General features: G+C 33.6%; 1 protein-coding gene across 1 annotated transcript in view; it reads left to right on the plus strand.

Annotated features, from left to right (window-relative positions):
• The window catches only part of LOC145259259 (atrial natriuretic peptide receptor 1-like), a 115,599-nt gene that overhangs the window by 44,273 nt on the left and 56,827 nt on the right, over nt 1-14,499 (plus strand). Inside the window, exons 11-12 of the mRNA XM_080117095.1 lie at nt 612-828; nt 8,970-9,046. Coding sequence (XP_079973221.1) covers nt 612-828; nt 8,970-9,046 — 294 coding nt within the window. The remainder of the gene's footprint in view (nt 1-611; nt 829-8,969; nt 9,047-14,499) is intronic.

The following is a 14,499-nucleotide window of genomic DNA, read 5'->3' on the forward strand; positions in this document are numbered from 1 at the left end:
CAAGTGGGGATCAGAACGTCAGTGGTGAAAAGATAGGAGCTTGATTTTGGATACGTTAAAATTAGCCAGCCAGTTTCTGCTCCATTGCGTCACGTGCTGAAAGCCTGCTGAGAGAGACTCAAAGAGATGTTGGTCATTACTGGCCTTTGAAATGTTGCCATCGATCGTAGTGTCATCTGCATAAATGTCAGAATGTGATTTGAAATATCCATGAGGAAGATAAGAATGAGAGTCAGGCTCAGGGTTGATCTTTTAGGCAGGCGAGCGTTCGTTTCTTTGACCTTCGGACTTCTGCCCAACTACTTGTATAAACCTATCGGAGAGAAACGATTTGATGGTTGAGAAAGCTTTTTCAGATATTCCAGAGCAGGAAATCTTGTGAAGTAGACCTTTGTCCCAAACCCTATCAAGTGCCTTTGATATGTCCAGAGCTACTGCTTTAGAAAGTAATCCCCCGTCGATAGATTCACTCATCCTATGTGAATTTAATTATTTGTAATTTATTTGTTGTTGTTGTTGTTGTTGTTGTTGTTGTTGTTGTTGTTGTTATTATTATTATTATTATTATTATTATTATTATTATTATTATTATTATTATTATTATATCCAAGGCGAGTTTTATGAGTTTAGGTCGAAGAAGAAGCTCCAAAAAGAATCCTTTTCGGAAACTGAAGAAGGGTCTTGATAACTACGGTTTGGACAGAATGGAATACTCCATGGAAGGGGCGAATCTTCAGGAGACAGTAGATCAATCAACGGGCAACACCGGAGAAGTGATACCCTACCCACCTATGGAAGGTGTCTTGTGCCATGCAGCCATTATTCGAGGTAAGTGTAGATTTCAAAGTTTGTAACAGAGCGCGTATATGAAATTATCAGCAGCAGCCAAAGGATGGGTGACAAACGATTGTATTAGCAGCAGGAGCAGCGTTTCAACGCGTATGCAAATTAGGAAGTGTGCGCGAGCTGGCGCGAAAAGAAAAAGGAAAAAAGGAAACTACGTAGCCAAAAAAAAAATCGACGCCGAAGGAAACGGACCTGTAAAGTGAATACGAGAATAGGCCGGCTGTTGCTAGCGTGTGGTCGGAAGAAAGAGAAACATGACCGGGTTAGATGGGCATATGGCCGATGAGAGATAACGGTAATAAATTCTTTTGTTAAAAAAGAAAAAATTCCGAGCCGGATTTTTATTTATTTATTTATTTATTTCCAGTTTTATTTTTATGAATTACTAAAGTAAAATGTAACGCCATGTAACGTTAGAAGTTATTCATTTCGGCGCGGAGATATAGATGACACAAGAAGTACATGCGTTGTAGACTAAAGCGATCACATCTGGTTTCTAGAATTTAACGAGAACCCGTGTCACTATCTCTTCTTTGCTGTCGGTTGACAACACAGATGGATGGAAAGTAAACACTTGAAAATAAACTAGATTATTGCACGTGTTATACAAGGGCAATAAGGCATAATCACGTTTGAAACACCAGTTCCTGTCAGATCACCGAAGTTAAGCAACGATAAGCCTGGCCAGTACTAGATGGGTGACTATTTGAGACTTCCAGGTGCTACATGTGCTCTCCGCTTATCTCGGCATTGTTTCCAGCCGTCCTGGACTTTTCCTTGCCAATAGACTTTAGCAGTGCCGATTCAGAGGAGAGGTGTGGCTGGGGATTTCGCAACTCTTGACTCACAATTACACACGCAGCTGCCCCTTTAGCGGGTATCTTTTGTCTTTCGAGTGAACGAAGGTATCGATACAGCAGCAAGGTAACTGCTATTGCACTAATACCCCCTTTGACGTACATACATTCGACAATCTTGTCTAACAGATAAATCCAATCCTTTCACTGTTGAGGCTTTTAGATGCAGGAAATCCTTTTTCTCTGATTGCATCCTCCCTCAGACTGCTAGACGTGGTAATTCCATCCCTGTCTCCTGCTTTCCTGATTTTAATAACATGCAGAATTATAAATGCCGTGTAAACACAGATACTTCGTTTCAACTCCTCAGATAGTGTTCAATAAACATGATCCCAAATAATAACCCCTTACGTCCAAGAGTGAACAATTGTAAAAAAAAAAATAGATGGAGCACCATCAACTAAACTCCAAATCATTCCTCTATTGCTGTAGTGTTGTATCCCTGTACCTTTTTTGCAAGTATTTTAATGGAATGTGCCTCGACGAATTTGTTGAATTTTAAAGCACGATAGCTATTGCAACTAAACGGAGCGAATAAAAAAACATGTACACGCCGCTACGATGAAGAGTACTACTAGTCAAATCTTTCTCTTGACATTTAGGTTTGATCGTTATCAGACGTGTTTTTGTAACTCTTCCTCCATTCCTGTTCTGAGCGGGCGAAAGGAAGATTGATAGTGTAGTGCTGATCTTGAAAACTGATTTTCACGATCATTTCATAGGAATTTCTAAGTTCGCATTGGTTTACTACTTTCGCATATATGTGTTACATTCTTGGTCTTGGAACGATTTCAATTGATTGAAATACTTTTGAAATTCGACGCTTATGTCAAAACTTCCTTGTTTTGGGAACAGAGGTGGAAAGTGAATTTCAACGAAGCGACGCATTTACAGCTATTTATTTTTAAGCGTTGGTAGGAATCTTTTATGACAAAGTCATCACAATATTATGCAAATATAACTGTTGCGGATAATTGTAAAAAATAAAATTAAATGAAAAAAAAACTCGAACGAGAGCCACGATGATTAGCTAAAAAGAGAACCTCAAATCCCATCTATAAAGGACAGTTGTCCGTATGTTGGTATGTTTGTATTTCCAGCTAAAAGTAAAAAATACAAAAAAGAAACATCCACAAGGTTGGTATATTCTTGACCGGTGTCGCCTGCCCTGGATAATTAATATCTAAAATTAAAAAATAATTATTCATTCTTTAGAAATTAACTGGGCCACGTTTAGTTGGGAGGAGGTGGTGGCAGTTATTTAATAAAAAGATGAAGAACTTAAATAATTATTATTATTTGCAATACAAAAGAGGGGAATGGGCTGGGCGGGTAGTAAAAAAGGTGAGCGTTGACAGACGTGAAAAAACGGGAAATGGGGAAGAGAAAAGGACAGAGTGAAAGAGATAGTTTTAATATAAAGATGTTACACATGCTTTCTCGCCTGTTTATTATTATTATTGTTGTTATTATTATTATTATTATTATTATTATTATTATTATTATTATTATTATTATATCCACGAGAAACGCTGGGTAGCCCTGCCAGTACTAAATATGGATCATCGCACCCTGATGACTGCTTATAGTAAAATAAATGAAATACGACTAGCGCGTCACCCACACCTGTCCGGGTATTGATTGAATTATAATCTCACTGTCCATTGAAGTAAGGGAGCTAATTTTCTTCTTTAAATTATACACATATTTTTTTTTTTTGACAAATACTTAATTGTCCTTTGTTTAGTTATCTTTCGCCAAGAAGATATTATTACTGAAAATCTTAATAGTAATATACTTATAATTATAGTTTCGATTTTTGTTATTTTAGCAATCATTATATTCGGTATGATTAATCTCCCCTTGGGAGTGAGGAAGGGTTGTTTTCTTTCAAACTGATTAGTTTTCGAACGCATATAAATACATATGTACGTTATATATATATATATATATATATATATATATATATATATATATGTGTGTGTGTGTGTGTGTGTGTGTGTGTGTGTGTGTGTGTGTGTGTGTGTGTGTGTGTATATATGTATATATATGTGCGTGTGTGTGTGTATATATATATATATATATATATATATATATATATATATATATACTAGCAAACCTCCCGGCAGGGTCCGATCATAAAATACGCTTAAATATATTTTAATTAAAGCAGATTTCATATTTATTAATATAGTAATGACTTCAAAAAAAATTTTTTTTAATGACCACCACCGACAATCGAAACCAAAACGTTTAACTTACGACTTACTTTTTCTTTGACGGTAATGCCTAAGCTGTAAAGACATGTTTCCTGTAAGGCTAAAAATTAAAACATAATCTAATACCTACTACGTTACGCATGCATATTCGTAATGCCGTTGTTCGACCTTCACTTAACAAATTCCACTTTTTTAATTTTCACGCTTTTGCACCGATTTTCCCAGAGTAAAACCGAAATATAAAGTTTCGCATGGGTTCGAATACCCTACATATAAAGTTTCATGTCTATAGAACAAAAACCGATAGAGGAGTTTGGTAGGCAAAACTTTTTAAACAAATATATATACACATACATAAATATATATAGAAATTGATTTATGTCTATTATAACCTTTTTACGCAAATATTACATAAGTGTAAATCATATAGAATATTTGCATGAATATATTTACACGTAATTGTTAACTAAAGATGATCATCCCTTTAGAAAACCGAAAAATGCTCCCAGTTCTGGACCTGTATCTAGGCGGTGACTGGGGCTGAAGGAGGCTACATTGAAGAAATGCCAGTTCTACTACATAATCAAGTTACCTGAATTGATTTTTTCAATAAAAGTTTTAAAATAAAGCTGTAGTGTTGTTTTCTTTAGGGAACACTTTTATCAATACACCTTGTATGTTAAACAAAAAATAAATACAACAAACAAATAGTTGTGATTATACGTCAGTCCGACTGCCAAGTGCGCATGACTTGTGCACTACTTGTGTACTAACGTAAGGAGAAATATTCCTCCGGTCGTTATAGTGAACGGAAGATTTTATTATTATCCGTAGGGTAGACACAGCACAATATTTAAATCATTCTATTTTCCATTTCCTCATCAATTTCATAATTATTCTATTTTAAATATATTCTTATCATTAGCATTTATAACCCAAATCCTTATAATGCAGTGGTGTTTAGCCTTGATAACTTATGACATTAACAAAAATAAATATAATGATTGAAAACTTATGACATTAAACAAATAAATACAATGATTGATAAATTATGACATTAAAAAAATAAGTACAATGATTGATAACTTATGACATTAAAAAAATAAATACAATGATTGATAACTTATGACATTAAAAAATAAATACAATGATTGATAACTTATGACATTAAAAAAATACAATGATTGATAACTTATGATATTAATAAATAAATACAATGATTAATAACTTATGACATTAAAAAAGTACAATGATTGATAACTTATGACATTAATAAATAAATACAATGATTAATAACTTATGACATTAAACAAATAAATACAATGATTGATAACTTATGACATTAAAACATAAATACAATGAGTAATAAATTATGACATTAAACAAATAAATACAATGATTGATAACTTATGACATTAAAAAATAAATACAATGATTGATAACTTATGACATTAAAAAATAAATACAATGATTGATAACTTATGACATTAAAAAATAAATACAATGATTGATAACTTATGACATTAAAAAATAAATACAATGATTGATAACTCATGACATTAAAAAATAAATACAATGATTGATAACTTATGACATTAATAAATAAATACAATGATTGATAACTTATGACATTAAAAAAATAAGTACAATGATTGATAACTTATGACATTAAAAAAATAAATACAATGATTGATAACTTATGACATTAAAAAAATAAGTACAATGATTGATAACTTATGACATTAAAAAAATAAGTACAATGATTGATAACTTATGACATTAAAAAAATAAATACAATGATTAAAATGGCATTAAAAATAAATACAATAATTGATAATTATGACATTAAAAAAATACAATAATTGATTACTTATGACATTAAAAATAAATACAATAATTGATTACTTATGACATTAAAAAAATAAATACAATGATTGATAATTTATAACATTAAAAAATAAATACAATGATTGATAACTTTGAACATTAAAAAATAAATACAATGATAACTTATGACATTAATAAATAAATACGATGATTGATAACTTATGACATTAAAAAAATAAATACAATGATTGATAACTTATGACATTAATAAATAAATACAATGATTAATAACATATGACATTAAAAAAAAGTACAATGATTAATAACTTATGACATTAAAAAATAAATACAATGATTAATAACTTATGACATTAAAAAAATAGATACAATAATTGATAACTTATGACATTAAAAGAATAAGTACAATAATTGATAACTTATGACATTAAAAAATAAGTACAATGATTGATAACTTATGACATTAAAAAAATAAGTACAATGATTGATAAATTATGACAGTAAAAAAATAAATACAATGATTGATAACTTATGACATTAAAAAAATAAATACAATGATTTATAACTTATGACATTAAAAAATAAATACAATGATTAATAACTTATGACAGTAAAAAATAAATACAATGATTGATAACTTATAACATTAAAAAATAAATACAATGATTGATAAGGCCTTCATAAGCGGTGACTTTAAAGTATGCAAAACGTGAAATAAAATCATATGGACGAATACTAAAGATTCCTGTTATTTGAAAATAATCACGACACGGATATTTTATTTTTTGAAGGGATTTAATCGAATCAAATTTTTTATCTTCTATTTTTTATAGAAATTGCTCCAGACAAAGTATAAAGTCATTTGACGTAAGGAACTAAATAGTTCTATTTCAATTCTGTTTTAGTTTGCATGGAGAGTGCTTTTCTTTTTTATTATTATTATTATTTTTAACTGGAAATTGCTCCAGACAAGGCACGAAGCCCCTTGATGTAAGAAGCTATATAGAAATACTACTACAAAGTCAAAACTAACCAACGATAAATTTTATATGATAAATTCCAACTCATAAAACAGCAATTTTCCCCTCTCTGTCCAAAACTTTGCTCATGAAATGTGAGGCCTTTAAGACAAAATAAGGGAAACGAAAAATACGATTATGCCAAAAATAAACGGTTCATTTTTAAGCTTGTTTATCTAATGTATAAAATAAAATCAGTCTCGTCATTCTTTATTCCTACAACATTAATATGTGATCTTGGTTTGTCGGTATTTCTTGTGGATCGTTGGAGCATGTTATTAAGAATAATAAAATGTGATTCGATTAAATCCCTTCCAAAAATAACATATCCGTGTCGTGATTATTTTCAAATCGCAGGCATCTTTAGTATTCGTCCATATGATTTTATTTTACGTTTTGCATACTTTAGAGTCACCGCTTATGAAGGCCCGGAGGCCACTCAAGTATACGGGCTAATGATTGTCCGGTGAGACAACATTGTGATGATCATTGATGATGGAAATTAACTTTATTTAAGCTCGCCAATAACTTATTTATGTTGGACTTGAAAACTGCCATGTTATAATCAACTGGGAAGAAGCTTTGCGGTACTGTGTTCTACACACGAGCAGTGCTGGGGCTTTTCGTTTAGTTTTAGGCTCAGATAGAGATTAAGTGAAATTGCTAATCATAGTTTTACCAGGAGGATGTTTACCGCGAATGCCTTATAGGTTGAGTAGGTATCATAGCTTGAAGATCAGTCGAGCACCTGCTATGAAAATAACGATAGACTACAGATGAGAAAGAGGTAACAAGGGTGAGAAAAAAGGACATTGTCCACCAGATTTTGAGGTCTGTCCAGGCAAAAAATGGTGCTGTGAGCAGCTTTTTCCAAGGATGTAGTAAACGCACTCCATCTTTTGACGCACTTGGCTCTTATAAAGACATAATATTATTTTGCAAAAAACAAATGCATATTTTAAAAGAAAAAGGCAGAACAAATAAGTCAATAATCATTGGGCAACATACACAGCTGATATTATATAGTAAGGTTGTTTATAACTTGGAGGGTGTATTTTATGTACATCACAGGTGTGTTGCGAACGCGTGTATATATTCTGCATGCATATAATGGTTGTACCAAATTATACGGATGTTACGTTGTCGGTGGCAGGCCAAATATTATAGGCGTATTACTTGTGTTAAGATATTGACACAAAATAATGACTTGGACGTACAGTAGAACCCCGGGATATGGTGGCCCTAGGATACGTTTTTTTTCCTGTTATGATGTGGAATACGATGTTTTTCAGGCCCCTGGTTACGGTATTTTCCCCCGCCTTACAGTATTATTTATGATGTTATTTGGTTATATACATGTGTATTATGTACTGCACTGTATTTTGTTACTAATTTTTAAGCCGTATCCCGGGGTTCTACTGTATTGACATAATGTTTACAGGGGGGGAGAGAGATAATTACTTGTACAAACGAATGCTTATACATGACGGCGAGGAGACGAAGTTATAAATGTTAAATCATAGCATTTTATATAATAGACCGTCTGTATATTTAAGATGTCATGTAAAACAGTTAATTTTAAACAACTAATAAACACGCCCATGGGTGTTAAAATACAGCATGATACAATAGTTATATTTATATATAACAATATTTATTTTCTAGTTCCGGCCAGACATCTTTAGAGATTACAATGTTCTGTTCACATTTTGGCTATTTTGGAATACGCCGTTTCCTAGAGTCATAAGAAAGACTTTCTTTTCCTGACTTCTAATCCCGTCTGCCTGCATATATTAAAACTAATCTTTTGTGCTTACGTCATTCGATTACGCAAAGACCTAACAAGTGACTTATTAGTCCCGTTTTTTCTAGCCAAATTTATCGTTTTTATACCTAAGTTTGAAAATCTATTTTATTTATGTATTTGACATTCGTCTTCATTTGTTTATTGTTCCTAAGATCTCCACTGCATTCCAAAACCTATAAACATTATTTGTCCTTGTAACTCAATCTCATTTTCATAATAATTTCTTTAAATAAACATCTAATTTTTAATAATAATAGTCGATCTTACAATCGACTATTAACAAGGCACCCTGGCGTCTTCCGGAAGGCTAATATATAACACTTCGTTTTAATAATGAGAAACATACTTAAAGCAATCACTATTGTGTATTTTTCAGGTGGCTTAGTGTATGCAAAGAAAATCGCCGAAGCAGCCATCACTTTCAACGAAATAAACCAGCATAGGTTGACCGAGGTAAAACGAGACATTTTTATATATTGGAAATTCTGTTTAATATTTTTTTAAATAGAAAAGTTATCCTTCTAATATCCATGTAAGTGCGACGAAAAACCGAACTTTATATATAGACAAGTGGGGGTGCCCGGCGTTGCTTCTGTGTTTGGAAAAAAAAGTGGTAGTAGGCAGGCAGGCTCGAACCTGCGACGCGAAGGCGGAAAAGAAAGTGAAAGAAAAGTTGAGATCTTATCGCTACTCTAAGACGCGAGAGGAAGTGGAAAGCGTTGAAATTTATCGATGTCAATCAAAAAGTTGCCTTAAGTTAAGAATCATGCAGGCGCAGAAACAAGGGTTGGCTTCGGGTGAGTTAATGCTTTCCCACAATGTTGGGGAAAACCAGCTCCCCCAAGAAATGAATAGGAATTGTGTGATATGAAGGGCTTTCCCAACATTGATCAAAGCTAATTGCCTTTCTGGTGGTCCCGGCCGGAAAGACAGGCAGCCTACTTCGCTCCGATTAGTTCCGCTTTTATACAAAAAAGACGAACAAACTCACGAAAGGACGGAATAGAGGGAATTTTATAAAAGTCGATCAAAACAAATGTAGAGACGACGTCCGTTCGTAAATCGTAGATATTATAATCTAGGGAGTATGTAAAAAGATATTATAATCTAGGGAGTATATAAAAAGATATTATAATCTAGGGAGTATATAAAAAGTTTTTAAAAAATAGTAATCCTCTCGATTGTGGTGTTATGTTCTTAGTCGTCTGTTACACTATGATTTGTCAGTCCTTTCTCAAATACGTTAGCGATTAAAATTGAGAACAGTCGTCAAAAAATTAAAGAAAACGGGCAAGATTATAAAAACAAAACAAAAATGCAAAGAAAACAAGTGAAGCATGCATGGTCCCCCGTGAGCGCACAATGAACGAGGCATAAAAAAATGACTAAGTTCAGCATTGCCCCCCCCCCCCATTTATCTTCAAAAGTTCCCAGGGGACGTCAAATCCTGGTGAAAATGAACAAACGGTGTAGTTTTAGATCTTAACATAAGTAAATTTGAGTTCTGCACCATGCAAAACAAAAAAATTACTAAGTCCATCATTTGCACCCCGCCCCCATTTAGCCCCAAAAGTCCCCAAGGCCTTAGCATATTTATAGTTGAGTTTAATACCATTCAAAACTGCTAAATAGACATGCACAGAAAATTTTGGACAAATATGGTAAAATAGTCCCAAAAGTGGAGTGTTTTTATTAGCCCTAAAAGAGCCCCGGGGGAACACCCAAGAGTTATCGCAAAGTATAGACAAACAAAATTATATAGAAATCAGTTAGTTACATCTTTTCAGAAAGTTTTATAAAAATCCAAGCATGGATAGAAAAAGAGAGAAAGGAGTAAAGAAAGAGATAAAGGGGGAAAGAAATGATGAGATAAATAAAGTTGGAAGAGTTGAGAGAGAAATAAAGACAGAAAGAAAAAAATGAGAGGCAGAGAGAGAGAGAGAGAGAGAGAGAGAGAGAAAGGGGTGATGGTTACGTTTTAATGCTCTCCGAATAAATCCTTTGATCTTTTTTATTTTATTTATTTATTATTTATAGTTTTTATATTTTTTTGTTTCTTTTGTAAAGGGAGATATACGGGACATTTTTTGTTTTTGAGTAGTTTTTGTTTTGCTTTTGTTTTTCGATTTTTTTTTTGTTTTGTTATTTTTGTTATATTTATTCCTTTTGATTTTGTTGTTGTTGTTGTTGTTGTTGTTGTTTTCGTAGGGAAATCGCTCCAGATAAAGCGTGAAACCATTTGATATAAGGAGCTAACAAGACCGAAAACCTGATATGCTTATCGACATTAGTCTTGAAAGGGTCAAGGTTGTAAGTAGGAGGAAAACAATCTGCAAAAAGGGAGTTCCACAAGCGTGAGGTTCTTGTAAATAAGCAGCTGGAATGTAAAGCTGTATTACAAAGAGGCTTTAAACAGCGAAATGATTACAATCACTCGACCAACAAGTCTGGAACAAAGGAATCAAAGAATAGATTAGACAATTCCGAAGAACACATGTTACAATAATATTTATAAAAATACGACATAATCGCGTTGACACACTGGTTCTCGTCAGATCACAGAAGTTAAGCAACGTTAAGCCTGGTTAGTACCAGATGGATGACCATTTGGGAATTATAGACGCTGTATGTGCTCTCCGCTTATCTCGGCATTTGTTTCCAGTCGTTCTGAACATACACTCTCTTGCCACTGGGATTTAACAATGTCGACACAGGGGAAGTGTGGTTGGAGATTGCGCACCTTCTGCCACAAAAAAATTGCGCGCAGGCACCCCTTCGTGGGTATCCATAGTCTGAAGGAGCCTCTATCATCTGTTAGAAATACTGAGATTAACAATATCACGTATGTAAGAGAGAGGCTGCAGAGAAGAAGAAAGGATGAGGTCAGTCACATTGCAGATATGGTTCTGCACCCTATTAAGAACCCTCAAATGGGACAGAGATTCAACATCCCAAATATGACAACAATATTCCATTGATAGTGGATTTGTAGAGATAAATAACAGGCTCGGGTGTGTGAAAGTGTTTAGAGTAATAAAGAGAACCGATTTTACGAGAAGACGAAAGGGCAAGGGAACTAATATGTGAAATTCAAGAAAGATTTAATCAAAAAAAAAACAAGAAGTTTCAAAGTCGATTTCTCATCGAAAGCAGAGCCATCCATAAGAATCTCAGGGAGAAAAGGGACACGTCTACGACTGAAAAACACGGGTTAGGTCGTAACAAAATTAACTTTGCTCATGACATTTGCTAGCATTTGCTAATATTTATTATATTTTGTGTGTTTGTGTCTTTTCGTTGGAGTGCTTTTTGTTTGCTTGTTTGTTTGTTTTTTTTTTCTATAAGGAAAGAGAGAGAGAGTGTGTCTGTGATGAATTGGATACTTGACGACTATCGGTTCTATAGCACCACTTTCATTATTGATGTTGGCAACCTTCATGTTATGCCGCTCCCCATAAGTACCTGATTCTAAAGAGAGCTGTGAAAATAATTGCCAACCACAGAATCAAGCCGATCATGCTTATGCATACAGAGAGAGGAAGGGGGATAGAAAACTCCTAAAATTCTCAACCAAGACCAGGTAAAATTATCATTCATCTTGAAATGCACACTGGTTTGGCTAAGTAAAAGTGACGCTAACAAATTCATAGATACTAAATCTGGCAATCAGGTGGAAAAATTATATAGATACGCATAAAAATAAATTTTATTGCGTTTGGTAACAATAATTTGTTGTCTATTTGTTAAATTAAATATCGTATAATACTGATTCCTACAATAAAATAACTCAACCATTTTCCATGTGGATAATGCTTGATTCCCTTTAAGATTTATTTCGTTACTAGAATTATTAATTTAATTTATATATACGGCTCTGTCGGTGGGGCATTAGAATACGCCGACTGCTCCCCTGCAGAGGGTAAAAGTCCTTCAATGGGGGTCCTGGATATGACCTTAAACTATATTCAGTGGTGAGGCCCCAGCTTGTGGGCTTTGGGGAGTGTGGAGCTACCCTTTAATTACCATTGCTCCCAGATCCACTATGACCTGGAGTTGTAGTACCTGTTAGGGTCCAAACTATAGGTTAAATAGAAACCGACGTGAAAACAACAAATAGATTCTATTAAAAAAAATTTTCTTCAAAATCTTTGGATTCGGCATTAAATAACCCGAAAAGGGTTGATATGCCGTAAAACAAAAACAACCAACCACCAACCAATTTATATATACTAGAATATGTACCCGGCGTTGCCTGGTATTGAACATAACGTTAAATTCCTTTAAAAAATAAAGAAAACGTAAGGAAACTGAGACATGTGCATGCGAGTATTATGGGTTTTTTTTCTAAACAGTTTACTTCTTGTAAGTAAAAAGAAAATACTCTAATTAATATCGAAGCCAAAACCTAAATACAGTGAGTCAAGTACCATAAACTCTAGACCAGCTAGCCACGATCTTTAAAAAGTGTTTTCAAACCTCGTGAAATAGTTGACAAACAGATAAAAATCCGATGCGTCACAAGTATCGATTTTTCAATTTTAATCTCTAAGCAACCTTTTTTCCGGATGAAAACAGATTAAAAGTTTTCCGAATAGCCTATATACTAAATTTAGGTTGAGAAGTGTCCTCACACACACACACACACACACACACATACACACACACACACATACACATTCTCACTTTTATAGATATATATATTTAGTAATAAGTAATGATCTGTATTTATATATAGTAAGATTGTATATCTGAATACATAATAAGTCTTACAATTAGTAAAAACGCGAAAATTATACAGGTAAACAGAAAAGTAAGTTTTAATGCATTTGGTAGCAGTTATTCTTGTCCACTTGTTTTTGCAATAACTTTTCTTCTTAAATATACTGCACAATCGATTTTTCTTCTTTATGAATGACTAGCAAAAAGAGGGGGCGTTTGGCGTTGCCCGGTCGTAAAAAAGGGTTAAATATGATACTTTAATGTATGGAGATATTGTATATATTATATTAGAGTAAAATTTTTTTAAAAATTTAGAAAAAACGCGTCTTGGATGCCATCTTACCGTTTTATTAAAAGAAAAAAAAATTAATAAAATATAAATAGGAAAGAAATAAAAATCCGACTCAGTATTTTCTTTTATTTTAAGTGCGAGCAGGTCCTCCTACATACAGCGCTTTGTATTCCCAAATAGCAGCCCATTTGGTACTGACAAGGCTCAACGTTGTCTAACTTTGATGATCTAACGATAACCAATGTGTCAACGTGATTATGCCGTATATATATGTGTGTGTGTGTGTGTGTGTGTGTGTGTGTGTGTGTGTGTGTGTGTGTGTGTGTGTGTGTGTGAAGAAAAATAAATGCGAAAAAATATAAATGTTTATATCTTTTCTGCATTTATTTCCTGTGTGTTGACGTGTAGGAATACAAAAAGTCTTTTGAAAAAAAACAAGAATGTTTCCTTCAAAAGCACATCATTTTCGACCGATCCTTCGATCTTCCTCAGTGTGAATGACAGAAAACATGAGTGGGCGGGCAGAGTTAGCAGCGGGAGGAGAGGCACGCGTATAACCATTAAGGTAAAGATCTATTTGAATATGACCCTTCCAGCATTTTCGACTTGGAATGGTCAGCAACCTGTGTGGCCTCTATTCAAAACTAAGTATTTCATAAAACTTTGAATTGGACACCCACGCATCCCACGAACATACTCGTATATGTGAACATACATGTATATACATTCGCGCACTACCACACATGCTTCTTCACGTACCCATACATACGCAGGATACGCTCACCCACGTTTATGGACGTGTTTACATGTACCGCTGGAGATTGATGAGCAGATGTAGATGATAAACTAAGTGGGTGTGAAGTAGAATGTTTTTTACAAGAGCTTGGACTTATAT

The sequence above is a fragment of the Euprymna scolopes genome, chromosome 34, assembly GCF_053919585.1.
Source record: "Euprymna scolopes isolate OS-2025 chromosome 34, ASM5391958v1, whole genome shotgun sequence".
Lineage (NCBI taxonomy): Eukaryota > Metazoa > Mollusca > Cephalopoda > Sepiida > Sepiolidae > Euprymna > Euprymna scolopes.